This window comes from Pongo abelii, chromosome 12 (genome assembly GCF_028885655.2).
Source record: "Pongo abelii isolate AG06213 chromosome 12, NHGRI_mPonAbe1-v2.0_pri, whole genome shotgun sequence".
NCBI lineage: Eukaryota > Metazoa > Chordata > Mammalia > Primates > Hominidae > Pongo > Pongo abelii.
Genome location: NC_071997.2, coordinates 36,233,571 through 36,249,143, shown reverse-complemented (window position 1 = coordinate 36,249,143; position 15,573 = coordinate 36,233,571). Strand labels below are relative to the sequence as shown.

At 41.1% G+C, this 15,573-nt stretch overlaps 1 protein-coding gene across 5 annotated transcripts in view; it reads left to right on the top strand.

The window, feature by feature from the left end:
* UXS1 (UDP-glucuronate decarboxylase 1) overlaps window positions 1-15,573 on the top strand; it is a 95,956-nt gene that overhangs the window by 29,672 nt on the left and 50,711 nt on the right. For 3 of the 5 annotated variants that reach the window (NM_001132704.1, XM_024241942.3, XM_063713244.1), the window contains 3 exon segments: window positions 612-660; window positions 1,704-1,747; window positions 7,383-7,443. In NM_001132704.1, the coding sequence (NP_001126176.1) occupies window positions 612-660; window positions 1,704-1,747; window positions 7,383-7,443 (154 nt within the window). 5 annotated transcript variants of the gene reach the window in all.

Sequence of the window (15,573 nt, the reverse complement as noted above, 5' to 3'; positions counted from 1 at the left end):
TGATTAGGTTGGTATCGTAATGTAATGCGGCTGCACATGTCTACCAGGGTAAAAGGTTACTATGCCCTCAGGAGGCTTTTCATGTGGAGCTGGGTTTTGCAAGGTGGGTGGGATGGTGTCGATTTGATTCCTACCACCAGGGCATGTCTGTGTCTCCTGACAAAGGCGGCTGTGTATGACTAGGTGGGGTGCTCAGATCCCATTTAAAGGAGCTCTGTGGTTTTACTTAAAGACTCCATTTTTGCATTAAATCCCCAGGAAAGCCCAGCAGGCACAAACATATACTCCTACAGACGCACTTCCTGCTTCAAATTTAAAATCCTGTGTTGGGTGTAGCATAGCAGTGAGATTATTTTAGTTTAGTGGAAATAATCCATTAGGTAATACTGAGGATGTTCATAGATGGATTTAAGGGGATTCCTTCCCTTTGGTTGTCTTCTTTTCCTCTGGTGCATCCCTTCTGGAGGGAATTGTACACATGACTGATACTTGAGCAGGAGACAGAGGTGGTCTGCATCCTTTGGGTTATGTTAGGATAATTTATTCAGAAACAGTCTTAAAGTCACAAAGCCTTTCAGTTGATCTCAGTTTTATAGCTTTCTACTCAACAGGTCTATCCAGGAAAATGGTGAACTAAAAATTGAAAGCAAGATTGAAGAGGTTAGTCTCTTTTCTATTTTTGTATCTATTTCGTCTGTGTACTTGTCAATTTTACTTCCTTTGCTGGTGCTGTCATTCTTATTGTGGCAGCTTGATGCTGTTCTGTGATTTTGCAACCATGTCTCAAAAAATTACTCCCTTATTTAAGAGGACATGCAATCTGTTACTGTTGGTCCATTTTTGACTTATTAAAACAAGTTCTACCTCAAAGGCAAAATGGATTTAGACTTTTACATGACTTTTCAGGTAAGCATTTTTTAGAGAAAGGGAAGTGATTGCCTTTGGGAGATAGAGACGAGTACCAACATCCTCTCACTGGCACAGGTGCTGAAAAGAAAAATGGCTGCCAATCGGATGCTAGGCCACAAATGTAAAGAGCATCCACGTGCACAGATGGAGACGTTGCACACCCACCCAGCTGAAGGCTAGCACCTATGCTCAGTTATGCACCTCCTATTTAAATACATGTAGATACAGCCAGACCATTGTAACATGGGCTGTGGGAGAGGGGATGGGAGGTTACTTACTTTGGATTTGAAGCCAGCTGAGGGAGTCCTGGGAAGCCCTTGAGTTGCTGTCTTTCTGCCTGAGTCCACAGTGTCTACAGATGTGGATGTAGGTTGACTCACAGCCTGCAATTTATGTGCTCAGCTGATAACATGAGTATACACAGTAATTGCAGAAACAAGATGTTAAGCTTTTGTGGGCCACGCTTAGGGGATTGTTCCTAAAAAGAGATGGATAGTGTTGATCTGTTTTTATGAGCCTGAAACACCTTTTACATTCTTCCTAGTAGGATGGGTGAGCAAAAACATTAATTGTCTCAGAAACTGAGGCATTTATGGAGTAAGAGTTCAAATGGACAGTTTATCTGTTCAGTTCTAGCATTGTGACGCAAGTGGTGTATCTTAGTTTCAAACTGGAAGTTAATTTGTAGAAGAAATTAAAACCTGTTTTGCCTTATCTGAAACATCAGAATGGGGTGAAAGGTGTTGAGAACTGTGTTTTTGCTTTAAAACTGATTTTTGTTATTATTGTTCTAGATGGTTGAACCACTAAGAGAGAAAATCAGAGATTTAGAAAAAAGGTATGTGTACTTTTTGTCTTAAAGTCAGTAGTTAAAATAAGTTTGTCTCAAGTAATTAATTCTCAGTTTGTTTTCTCCAAACTCTGCCAACCTAAATAAATGTCTATATACGCATTTCCCCCACTTTGAGTGTAATACCCAGATAGAACATGGGGAGAAGAATCAATCTAGATGTGTTAAGATCTTCCTTCTTCAAACTGTGAACGTCTGAATTTCTGCAAATTTATTACATAGAAGTTGAGGCCAGGCCTCACATTTTCCTTGAACTTCTGCATATATTGATCAGTTGGATAGAATTCCAAAATAGGAGGATAATCCAGTGGGCCTGAAATGTAGTACCATATGCAAACACCACAAAATAAGGATGTGGAGCCTATGGTGTGTCATGTGTAGTCATTTAGCTGCTTTTGTCACCAAAGTTCATGAGGAGGTTTCCAGAATTTAGTCCAGGTGAAGTGAGAGGGAGGAAGAATTATGTAATATAATAGAAATGTTTATTTGAGTCAGATTCCGGAGAGAACCCCTCCTCACCCTTTGGGACACTATTGCCCTCAGGTTCTCTCTCAGGCACTCCCGAGGCCGCTGAGCCTCAGCCTCCAGGACTTTCCTCTTGCACGTACTGTATGCGGAAAACTATCTAGAGTAGCAGTTGAGTCTTTAGAAATTTTAAAAAGAAAAATGACAGCATTTATTAAAGTTGATGTGATTTTTTTCCGCTTATTGGGATGAGTTTGGACGATGTGTGTCAGCATTGAATGAGCCTTTTATCAAGTCCAGAACAAAAATGAAGAAATGAAGAGCAGTTTTTCTTTGATTTTCATTGAATGATCGAAGGGAAATACGACTGGAGAAGAGTCATTAAACAAAATGTGTCATTCACTTTCTCCTTATCCTCAACTGAGCAGTCAAGCAAACTGTTAATTTCAGCGCTTATCAGAACAAAAGTTGTCAGTAATTTTTAACAGATTCCCTTAGTAATATAAGGTTGTTACTTGTGCTTTAAATTTTTTTTGCCATGATTTTGTGCTTCAGTTATGCAGCTTGTAATATTTCCTTGGATGAGAGCCAGAAAATCTGCCTTTGATAAGACAGCAGAATTGAGAGATCTTAATTGAAGCTTTTTTTTTCTTTTTAGAAAAATTGGAACAATAAGAAATAACCCACCACACGTTTTCTATATTGGTCTAAAAACTTGTCCACCAGTGATTATTTTCTTTAGATGACAGAATTTATTTATGAAAAGAAAAATGTCTCAATTCGATAACTTCCCTAAGGCAATAGCTTACAAACAAGAGCTCTCAACATGTGAGAATTATACAATCTCTTTGATACTTTTGTGATTTCTTTGAGTGTGTGCTTTTAAACTGGACAGAGAAGCACAAATAAGGATTTGATCCTAAGAATTTACTAATAATTTATTCTTGTCAACCTGTGAGACCGCCTTGAAAATAGTGGCAGAGGGCAAACATTTGCCTCTCAGGCTGCTTGCAGGTGACTCATTCTGGAATGGTTCCGTCCTTCAGGTTGGTCAGCAAGTCATGTGATCCACGTGCCTGCATTACTGTGTCAGAAGGTCAAGCGTAGGCCTGTCTAAAAAAGCGTGACGGTGGAAATTGATGGAACTCCGTCTAGCTTACTTTTCCTGACTCTGTGTGATAAAGATGATCAAACAACCATCTTGACGCTGACAAGATAAGAATGTAACTGGAAATAGGTTTACTTGACGTGCTTGTCACTTTGAGCAAAGTGGCCCCCAAGAACTAAAGATATTTTTGGAAGTTACAGGTTATATTTATACAGGGAAAGAAAGAAGACAGTGTCATTCTGGAATCCTGAGTAAATGGATTGTATGTGGGCTTTTTCTCTTTTACCACACTCCCATTGCTTAATACTTTGATTATATGCCATTTGTTTAATTTTAACTCTATAGTATCTTTAAATGTTCTTTGAATAGATGGCAAATGATGATAATTTAAATTCTAAGTAAGAATACTGCTTACTGGCTAAACAGTAAGTTTAATCTGGAATGGCATAAAATATTAATAATTAGTAAAGGACTAATTATTATTAGTAATATATATTTATATTAATATATTAATAATTATATGTATTAATATATATTAATAATATATAATTAATTAATTTGGGGCTGTAAGAAAAGATTTGTTACCTCATTCTGCCTCTGCTTGCTGGTTTCTCTGTCACTTAGGAATGCAGGCCTCATGACTCTGCTACATTTTGCTGCTTAACCCCCAGTGCCTAGTGTAGAACGGTGCTTAATGGAAAGTTCCTGAATAAGTGGATGAGCCAGTACACTGGGTAGGATTTTCACCTGCCACAGGTCTTTAAGAAGCCTTGTGGGCCAGGCACGGTGTAATACCAGCACTTTGGGAAGCCTCAGCAGGCTGATGGCTTGAGCCCAGGAGTTCGAGCCCAGCCTGGACAACATAATGAAACCTCATCTCTACAAAAAATACAAGGCTGCAGTGAGCTGCGATTATGCCGCTACACTCCATCTGGGGGGATAGAGTGTGAGACCTTGTCTCAAAAAAAGAAAAAAAAAAAGGCCCTGTGCTCCTGCCCAGCCCTGGGTCAGTCCAGCAGGTGCTTGGGAGCACCAGGCAGCTGGCTCAGCATGTGGCCCAGCCAACAGCACCCACATGGTCACTGCACTCTATCTGTCACTGCGCTCTGTCACCCATTACTGCAAGGAGGAAAACAGGATGACATGCATACTGAGTAGGATCCCACAGGCACTCTCCCCTTCCTGTTTTTCAGCTTTGTATGTGTGGCTTCTCGAAGAAGTGAGGAGTATAAGATAGTTTTTTAAAAGTTTAATTACTTGAGCGTATACATATGAAATCTAAAACTTGGCTGCTACATATTGAAGAAGAACAAAGCAAGAAACTCAACCTATTTTTCGTTTTTTAAATTAAAGGTTTCAGCACGCTGCATTTGAAGTATTTTTTAGTCCATCTTACGCCCGTCACTGCGTATGTCAGGCAACCATGCCTTTGCTTCAGTTCAATTTCTTTGAAGTACATTTCCTGTAATAAAACGGTTTGGCCGTTTCCTCTTGGTATAAGTAGCACACCACATTTCATTTTAAGCTTTCAGATAGGGACTATTCTAAGCTGACAGCTTGGATTAACATTTGTTTCCATGGCCCCAGATGCACACTCCACAGTCCTGCGCCTCCGCTTCTCACTGAATTGGTTTTCTCCCTGCACCTCGTTTTCCCATATGTACCTATACTCCCATTCCCGAGCGGTCTTGACTCTAAAATCATATACACGGTAGAGAAGGAGCCCTGAAGGTGAGTGAGGGGAAGTTATGAGTCAGATACGACTCCAGCGTTTTCACAACAGACAGTCCGGAGGAGCCACGGTGCTTGTGAGCAGTCGTGGGAAGGAAAGAGTCTCAGCTGTGCCACGGCACTGGGTGTGCCACTTGGGGATTGAGGCTGAAGACCTGGATATCGTGAGCTCAGAGAAATGAGGACAGTTGGAGCGGTGTGAGAGGTGCACACAGATAACTCTGAGATTTACAGTGCCGTCCCCCAGCTGAGTTGGTGAGGGAAGAGGCAGAATGACAAGAAGTGTTACTTGGCAAACAAGACATCTGTGCTGCTCCCGCCAGTCTAACAGCATCGCTCCTGACTGAAGGCAGAACTTGCTCGTGCTCGCCAGCTGCATGGATAACATTCCTGAGGCACTTCCTATGGGGGCAAGTACTAAAGACAGTCTGTGAGCTCACAAGGGGGAGCCCCAGGGTTCCCACCCTTGCCCTCAGACTCTCCCATCTGATTTTGTAGTCTGCAAGGGGAACTTGAGCTTTTGAGACTCTGGAAGTTCTTAATGGGGGAATTTGTCTGCATTGTAATAGAAAGCCCTTTCACTCCAATTTAAGCACGCTCGGGGCTTTCTGGAGATGAGAAACCCCTGCTTCAGGGGCTTCTGTCTGATGACCCTTCATATTCCCTTCAGTTCAGTGACCATTAAGGAAGTGCATTCTGTATCCTAGTGCTGTGTCTGTGCTGGGGACAGGGCAGGGATGGAGACAGTGCCATCTGGCCCAACACCTCTCCAATTAGTATAATGACCATAAAGCTGATGTCTCAGATTTTATTTAAATCACTTTTGTTCCTAACTGAATAACTTTTAAAATGAATATTTCAGCTCTGTGTTTATTACCTCTCACTGGACGTTTTATATTCAGATCACACTGCCCTGCTCCTGGGACATCAGTGTGGGCTGGGGACTCCTGGCACCTTAGGGCAGCAAGAAGGCATCAAAAGATAAGTGAGACTTAGGGTCAGAGCAGACCCACAGAGACAGAAGATGCTGATGCTCAATCGTTTTACCAGGGACGCTGGTCAGGAAGAGGATGCCGTGATTGTGAAAATTCCTGGAGCAGGAGACAAAGTTTCATTAATATCTCTTCTCGCTCTTGCGGGACGGTCCTCGCGCGTTGGGCCTGTGACTTCACGAAGCTGCTTTCTTCTACCTGGGCCCTGATACAGTACCCAGAGAATGCCATGATTATAGCCTGGTGGGCTCTTCTTGCCGACTGCCCTGAGAAAACCAAGGCACTGAGAACAACAGGTGTTACAGCCAAGAGAGAGTTTAATCGCAGGGCCAGCCACGTGTGAGAATGGGAGAGGTTTCTGAAATCTGCCTCCCTGAGAACTCGGAGGCTTGAGTTTTTAAGGGTAGTTTGGTGGGGCGGGGCCTGGGGAGCTGAAACAATTGATTGACTGGGTGTGAAATCATGGAGGTGTCTAAACTGTCTTCAGGCAGCTGAATCAATTCATGGAAGCCAAGTCTGAGGACTGGGTGACATCTCTTAGTCTGTCTGCCAAAATGCTAAATCTGAAAGATACCTCAAATACCGTTTCTTTAGGATTCACAATAGTGATGTTATCTGTAGAAGTTGTTGGAGAAGTTACAAATCTTGCGACCTCTGTTTGAGTGACCCTGGGGCAGTAAGCAACATATAGAAAAGCAAGCTAAGCTAAGCAATGGCAGGTCATTGTTTATGCTTATTCTTTAGCAAAGTTCAGATCCTACCATAACTCTAACCTCGGCTTAGGAATGTGGCTTCAATCTCGAAACAAGAAGGAGGGTCAGTTTTCCTTGCCTCATCGTTTAACTATAAATTCCTCTCCTAGTTATCTTGGGCTCTGCACTAAAATAAGCAAAAACAATAAAAACAAAAATTTATCCTGTGAAGTTAGATGGAGCCAGTCATATTAGATTTCTCTCATTGCTACAATTCTGTAAAGGCAAGTTTCACGGCCATCTCCCTCATGGTGTAGTTTTATCTGGACTGGTAGAGGTAGTGCCTGCCCTGCTTTAGCAGCTGCTGGAAGCCTGTAGCTCCTTGAGCTTTTGCTTCTCAGAGATAGAATCTCAAGTCATGTCTTTAGCTTGATTCTAAACAAGGAGCAGGTTAGATAGCTCTTGACCTGAAATTAACTAGTGACTCCTTGGTTTCTCCAGCACTCATTCAAGAGTAGAGAGAAGGAGCAAACAATAACAGTCCCAAAACCTCACACATGCTTTGATGGTAGACAGAGAAAATATTCAAATGAGATGTTTGACTTTTTCCTTTTGAATCTCTTTATATTATACAGCTTTACCCAGAAATACCCACCAGTAAAGTTTTTATCAGAAAAGGATCGGAAAAGAATTTTGGTAAGTTTGCACACCTGAATAGTATTTGTAATATTAAGAAACTTTCTTTTTTCATTGAGAGATAATTCACATATCATAGAATTCACGCTTCTCAAAGATACAATTCAGTGGCTTATAGTATGTCCAAAGAGTTAGCACCGCATTCTGATTCCACAGTTTTTTCATCACCCCAATAAAAGTCCTGTACCCGTTAGTAGTCACTTCCAATTCCCAGCCCCCTCCCGCCAGCTCTGGGAAACCACTAAAACTACTCTCTATCTCTATGAATCTGCCTTTTTTGAACATGTCATCTGAAAGAAATAATGGGATATTTGATCTGTCTTCAAGGCTCAGCTGTAGCATGAATCAGTACACTTCATTCCTTTTCATGGCTGAACAATGCTCCGTTGTATGGGTGTACCACATACTGTTTCCCTGTTTCTTAATTGATGGGTATTTGGAGTTGTTTCCACCTTGAGGCTATCGTGAATAATGCTGCTATGAATCATGTGTGTAAGTTTTCGTGTGGACACAGGATTTTCATTCTTTTAGGTATACTTAGGAGTGGAATTACTGGATTGTGTGGAAACCCTGTGTTTAACTTTTTGAGGAAGTATGAAACTTGAGAGCAGTGGTTTTTAACCTTTTCTGGTTCACAGACCGCTTTGAAGAATACCCAGGGGGCTTCCTTGGCTAATAGTGCTCTTGTTAAACATCAGTGTAAACTCACCAATGAAAGAAACCCTTTTAACTATTGGGTAACAAATTATGTCCAAAAAGATTGCATGTCTCATTTTTTTAAAGTAACAGCTTTTGAGATATAATTCACATACCATACAATTCCCCCTTAAAATGTATAATTCAGTAGTTTTTAATGTATTCACAGAGTTGTGCAACCATTACCACATCCAATTGTAGGACCCCCCCCCAAGGAAAGCCTATACCCATTAGCAGTCACTCTCCATTTTCCCCTTAGGCCTTCCACACCCCAATCTCTAGGCAACCACTAATCTGTTTTCTGTCCATGTAGATTTGCCAATTCTGGGTATTTTATGTAGATGGGATAATGTAACATTTGACCTTTTGTGACTAGCTTTTCTCACTTAGTATGTTTTCAGGTTTTGTTCATGTTGTAGCTTGTATCAGTATTTCATATATTTTTATTACCAAATAATCTGTTATATGAATATACCACATTTTATTTATACAGTAGGCCCTCCATATCCATGGTTTCCATATCCGTGGATTCAGCTAACCACGAATCAAAAATGTAGTTAGGCCCACAATGGTTATGTCTGTACTGAACATGTGCGGACTTTTTTTCTTGTTATTATTCCCTAAACAATACAGTATAACATTTTTACATAACATTTACATTGTATTAGGTATTATAATTATCTAGAGATGATTTAAAGTATACGGGAGGATGTGTGTGGGTTATATGCAAATACTACACTATTTTATATACGAAACCTGAGCATCTTTGCATTTAGGTGTGGGGGGTGGGGGGTGGTCCTGGAACCAATTCCTTGTGGATACTGAGAGACGACTGTACGTTTGTTATATGTGTCATAGGGTGACTCTCTTTAACCTTTTGAGGAACTGCTGTTTGCCAGAGCAGCTGCACCATTGTACATTTCCACCAGCAGCATATGAGGGTTCCAGTTTCTCTACATCCTCAACACCACTTATTGTCTGTCTTTTTGATTGTAGCCTTTCTACTGGGTGTGAAGTGATACCTTTTTGTGGTTTGGATTTGCATTTCTCTGATAGCTCACGGTGTTGAGCATCTTTTTGTGTGCTTATTGGTCACTTCTATATCTTCTTTGGAGAAATTTCTTTTAGATACTTACCCTATTCTTTAATTGGGTTATTTTTCTTTTCATTATTGAATTAAGTTCTTTATATATTCTTGATTCAAGTTTCTTATCAGGTATATTATTTGTAAATATTTTATCTTATTCTGTGGGTTGTCTTTTTACTTTCTTAATGGCATTCTTTGAAGCACAAAAGCTTTAAATATGGATAAAGTCTGTTTTTTTCTCTTGCTGCTTGTACTTGGGTGTCATGTTTAGGAAATCTTGCCTAAACTAAGGACACAAAGATTTACCATGGTTTTTTTCCTAAGAGTTTTATAGATTTTGTTCTTAAATTTAGGCCTGTGATCCATTTTGAGCTAATTTTTGAATAGGGTATTAGGTCATCATTCTTTTGGATATGGCTGTCCGGTCATCCAGCACAATTTGTTGAAAAGACTATTTATTGCCCATTGAATTTTCCTGGCACCTTTGTTGAAAATAATTTTACCATAAATGTACAGTCAAGCATCACTTAACAATGAGGATACGTTCTGAGAAATGCATTGTTAAGTGTTTTTGTTGTTGTTCTGTGAGCATCATAGAGTGGACTTACACAAACCTCGGTGGTACAGCCTGCTACACACTTAGGCTACATGGTATGACCTATTGCTCCTAGGCTACAAGTCTGTACAGCATGTTGCTATACTGAATACTGTAGGTAGTTATAACAAAGATAAGTATTTGTGTTCATCTGTATAGGCCTCTTACCACAAATGGAGCTTACAGGACTAGAAGTTGCTCTAGGTGAGTCATTGAGTGAATGCCTTGTAATTAACTAATTTCCTATTTGGTACCTTTCCCTTCTTTTTCCCTGTGGAATCCAGTTACTATCTGGGGTCACTTGCTTTCAGCCTGAAGAACATCCTTTAGTATTTCTTGTGTGGTAGGTCTGCTAGCAATGAACTCTCTCATTTTTTGTTTATCTAGGGATATCTTATTTTTGGAAGTTATTTTTGGTCATATATAAGATTCTTGACTGCCAGTTTATTTTTACACTTTAAGTATGTTGATAGAGTTCGGATGTTTGTTCCAGCCTCCCAATCCCATGTTGAAATTTGATCTCCAGTGTTGGAGGTGGGGCCTAGTGGGAATTATTTGGGTCATGGGGACAGATCCTTCATGAATGGCTTGGTGCACACCCCACTGTAATAAGTTCACACAAGATCTGGTTGTTAAAAAAGAGTATGGGACCCCCTTTTTCTCCCTGTCTTGCCACGTGACATGCCTGCTCCCCCTTAGCCTTCTACTATGATTGAAAGCTCTCCGAAGCCCTCAGCAGAAGCAGATGCTGGAGCCATGCCTCATGTACAGCCTGCAGGACCGTGTGCCAAGTAAACCTCTTTGCTTTATAAATCACCCAGCTTCAGGTATTCCTTTATGGCAGCACAAAATGAACTAATACGTATGCCATCCACTGCTTTCTCCATTGTTTGTTGTAATGAGCCAGGAGTTAATCATACTGGAGTTCCCTTACATGTGACAAGTCATTTTTCTTTTTCTGCTATATGAATTTCCTAGGACTTGCAGTTACCACCATCTGAGTGGTTTAAAACAACAGAAATTTAATCCCTCGCAGTTCTAGAAGCTAGAAGTCTGAAATCAAGATGTCAGCAGGGCCATGCCTATGCCCCTCTGAAGGCTCTGAGGGGAATTTTTTCCATGCTTTTCTCCCAGCTTCTCGTATCGCCAGCAATCTTTGGTGTTCTTTGGCTTGTAGAGGCATCACTGTAGTCTCTGCCTCCAGCAGCATGTGGGTCTTTGCATGCCTTTAGTATTGGATTAAAGTCCCACCCTAATCCAGTATAACCGTATCTTAACTAAATATGTCTGTAGGAGCTCTATTTTCAAATAAGGTCACATTCTGAAGCTCTGGGACAGACATAAACTTTGTAGGACAGTATCCCACCTAGTACAGCTGTTTTCAAAATTTTATCTTGTCTTTGGTTTGCGGGATTTCTAGAATGATGTATCTGTGTGCATCTATTTTTGTTTGTGCTCATCCTAATTACAGTTCATTGAACTTCTTGAATGTGTACATTCATATGTTCATCAATTCTGGGAAGTTTTCAGCCATTATTTCTTTGAATATATTTTGTATTCCTTTCTCTTTTCTGATACTCCCAGTGCAGCATGCATGTTGATGCACTTATTGGTGTCCTGTATTTGTCTGAGGCTCTGTTTAGTTTCCTGTATTTCCTCTGATCTTTGGGTTGCACAAGCCCTTTCAGTCCAAGTTTGCTGATTCTTTAGCCTAGTTCCAATCGACTGTTGAATCCCTCTGTTGAATTTTTAGTTTCAATTGTGGTATTTTTGAACTCCAGAATTCAATTGGTTTCTATTTTGTAATCTCTCTTTATTATCTATGTACTTCTTTAAGCATGGTTTCCTTTCGTTCTTTGATCACTTGCCATTACTTTTAATGGCAAAAACTGCAATTACTTTTGCACCAACCTAATATTTACGGTGGTTGCTTTGGTGTCTTTGTTATATCCAACACCTGGGACTTTACACAGACAGTTTTTATTGCTTGGTTGTTTTTTCTGTTTATGGGTCACCCATTTCTGTTTTTTTGCATGTCTTGTAATTTGTTGTAGAAAACTGGGCATTTTAGGTAGTATATTGTAGCACTTCTGGATACTGTGCCCTCATCCCAACCCCCACCTTCCCCAACTTGTTTTATTTTATTTACTTATTTATTTGTTTAGTGACTTCTCTGGTCTACTTTAGTGAAGTGTTTCCTATTCCCTCCCCGCCACTCCAGTGTGAAGCTTTAACTGTTGTTCCTTGGAGGGTGTAGCCTTGGCCAAGCCCCCTGGGATGATGGTGGCTCTAACAGGCTCATGTTGACTGTCTCTTTCCCTGATTTCTCTATTAAGCCTGTGCAGTATCTCACCCAGCTGTTAGGCTGTAGTGGTTGCTAGCTAATTGCTTTATTTTTCAACAATGCTGTGGGTTTTAAATTGCTCTTCAGCCTGATCCAGTTAAATTCTGTCCCCTTGGCAGGGGTAGATTTTGAGACCAGTCTTTGAGATTTGTTCTGACCCCAGGAGGTTTCTTAAGTGTCCTCTCCCTGGTTCTCTCTGTTAAACAAGCTGGCCTTGGATTTAGCTTTTTATTCTCATAGATCTATTGCCTTCTATTTATTGCTTACCATCTGCATCTCCCTTGTTCTTGAGAGCACCCTTATGTTTGAACTTCTCCACTTTCTCTTTCAAATAAAGTCAACTCCCTTTAGGGAGAGCTTTTGAATGCACTGTTTTCAGTACCTCTGTCCCCCAGGAAAACCTCTGAACTACTGCCCTGGAGCTGGGGTGGGAGCAACACCTCTGTTTTATAATCAGGGTGCTGTAGCCCCTGATTGTTTTCCTTGCCCCTCTTGGCATGGAACTTCTGCCTTCTAAGCAAGTTGGGGCAACCATGACTGGAATCCTATTATTCTCAGCCTTCCCTCTCTGGGAAGTACTGCTAAGTGGCCCTTCCTGGTGAGATACCATATCTTTTGAGTGGGGTTCTCATTTTCTTGGCCACACCCAGCACATTCCCTACTCTAAACTGTGGGGATGGACTCAAGTGTTGCAGACTCTTGCTGTTCTTACTTAATTTTATATTTTCTTTCTTTCTTTTTTTTCTTTTTTTTTTTCTTTTCTTTTCTTTCTTTCTTTCTTTTTCTTTCTTTCTTTTTCTTTCTTTCTTTCTTTCTTTCTTTCTTTCTTCCTTCCTTCCTTCCTTCCTTCCTTCCTTCCTGCCTTCCTTCCTTCCTTCCTTTCCTTTCCTTTCCTTTCCTTTCTTTCCTTTCCTTCCTTCCTTTCTTTCTCCCTTCCTCCCTCTTTTCTTTCTTTTCTTTTCTTTCCCTCCATCCCTCCCTCCCTTTCTTTCTTCCTTCCTTTCTTTTCTTTCTTTTCTTTCTTGTCTTTCCCCACTTTGTCACCCAGGCTGGAGTGCAGTGGCATGATCTCGGGTCACTGCAACCTCCGCCTCCTGATTTCTAGCGATTCTCCTGTCTCACCCTCCCGAGTAGCTGGGAGTACAGGTGTGCTCCACCACGCCCAGCTAGTTTTTGTGTTTTTAGTAGAGATGGGATTTCACCATGTTGGCCAGGCTGGTCTTGAACTCCTGACCTCAGGCTATCTGCCCACCTCAGCCTCCCAAAGTGAATTTTATATTTTCTTGAATACATGTTACTTCATTTGCTGTACATGCTTAGCACAATTTCCAGGGACCTTTAATGGTTATTTAAAAAAATAATTTGGACCATTTATGGTTGTTTCCTTGGGGGAACAGGTCTGTGGAGCACTTTATACTGCAATTCTACAAGAAATGATTTATATATGACCTTGATGTTTAAATGACTAGTACACAGGTTGTTTTGTTCTTCTACCCATCACCTAGGCTGTAGGACTGTGCATCGCTAAAATATTATTGTCACTTCTGAATCGATATTAGACTATTACCCCATATAATCTCTCTGTTCTTCTGGAAGTTATAGAAGTCTCTTGCCTTTTTGAGATGGCTTACGTAACTCTCACTGTGAGCAGACTCTGAAGTCTGTTAATACTTGTATGTCCCTCTTTTGAGGTTATTTCTATTGCATCAAAAAGGTATATGCATTTGAGCATGAATTTGGAAATATATTAGTGTCACAAGTAGCATAGAAAAGTTAATTTTTTTAATGTTTTGTTGCCATGTTGTCAGATTGATCACAAATCTGATAGTCTACTTTTCTTAGTTTGTTTTGTGCCGCTGTAACAGATTACCACAGACTGGGTAATTTATAAATAGAAATGTATTGGCTTATGGTTTGGAGGCTGGCAAGTCCAACATCAAGGGGCGTTCTTGCTGCGTCATCCCGTGGCAGAAGGGCAGAGAGTGGATGAGAGAGACAAAGGGGACCTAACTTATCCTTTTACACATAACCCACTGCCATGATAATGACATAAATTCATTCATGAGGGTGGGGCCCTCATAGCCCAATAACTTCTCATTAGGCCTCACCTCCCAATACTGTTGCATTGGGAATTAAGTTTCCAGCACATGCTTTTGGGGGTACACATTCAAACCCATAGCATTCTGTCTGCGGTCTCTAGAATTTATGTCCTTCTTACATGCAAAATGTATTTATTTCATCCCAATAGCCCAGGATTTTAACTTGTTCCAGCACCAACTCGGAAGTCCAAAGTCTCATCTAAACATCATTTGGGAAAAATTCAAGACATGATTCATCCTAAGGCAAATTCCCCTTCAGCTATGAGCCTGTGAAATCAAAACAAGTTATCTACTTGTAAAATACAATGGTGGAACAGGCATGGGATAAACATTCCCATTCCAAAAGAGAGAAATAGGAAAGAACAGGGTAACTGGTCCCAAGTAAGTCCAAAACCCAACAGGGCAAACAAGATGAAATCGTAATGCTCCGGATAATCTTTCTTGACTCCATGGCCTGAGTCCTGGGTACACTGGGGTGGGGGTTGGACCTCCAAGGCCCCTGGGAGCCCCAACCCTGTGGCTTTGTTGGTCTCAGTCCACCTGGCAGCTCTCGCGAGTTGGAGTTCTGTGCCTGTAACTTCCTCAGGCTGTTGTTACATGCTGGTGGCTTTACAGTTCTGGAGTCTTGGTGGCAGCTGTATCATTGCAATGAGTCTCTGCCTACCCCCGCCACCTCCCACCCTGTCCTGGGCTATTTGTGACATCCTTTGAAATCTAGGTGGAGGAAGCCATGTTCTCATGGCTCTTGCATTCTGCACACTTGCAGAATTAGAGCACCACGTGGACACCACCAAGGTTTACAGCCTATATCTTCCAGAGTGGTAGCTTGAGCTGCGCCTGGACTGGCCGGAGCCACAGCTGTGCTGGCTGAGGAATGCTAAGGGGAGCAGAGACTTGTGGCAGCACAGGGCAATGAGTGGTGACCTCGAGCACCTCTGGAAGCGTTGGCCTCAAGGTCTCAGCTTGCCTGGAGGATTTCTGAAATGCCTTCAGGGTCATTCTCTCATTGTCTTAATGGACAGAACCTGGCTTCCTTCTAACCATGCTACTCTGTGTATCAAAGGGTCAATTGTCTGCACTCTTGCACACTTTTTCGTTCTTTATATGGCAAGGCTGGGGACTTAAAAAAATTTTTTTTGTTCTGTTTCCCTTTTAGTTATACAATCTGTCTTTAAATCATTTTTCTCTTCCCTTATTTTACTCTATGTAAAGAAGCCATGCAATTCTTTTAATATTTTGCTTAGAAATTTCTTCCACCAGATGTCCTAACTCATGGCTTGTAAATTTTGCCTTCATAAAGCCAGAGGAC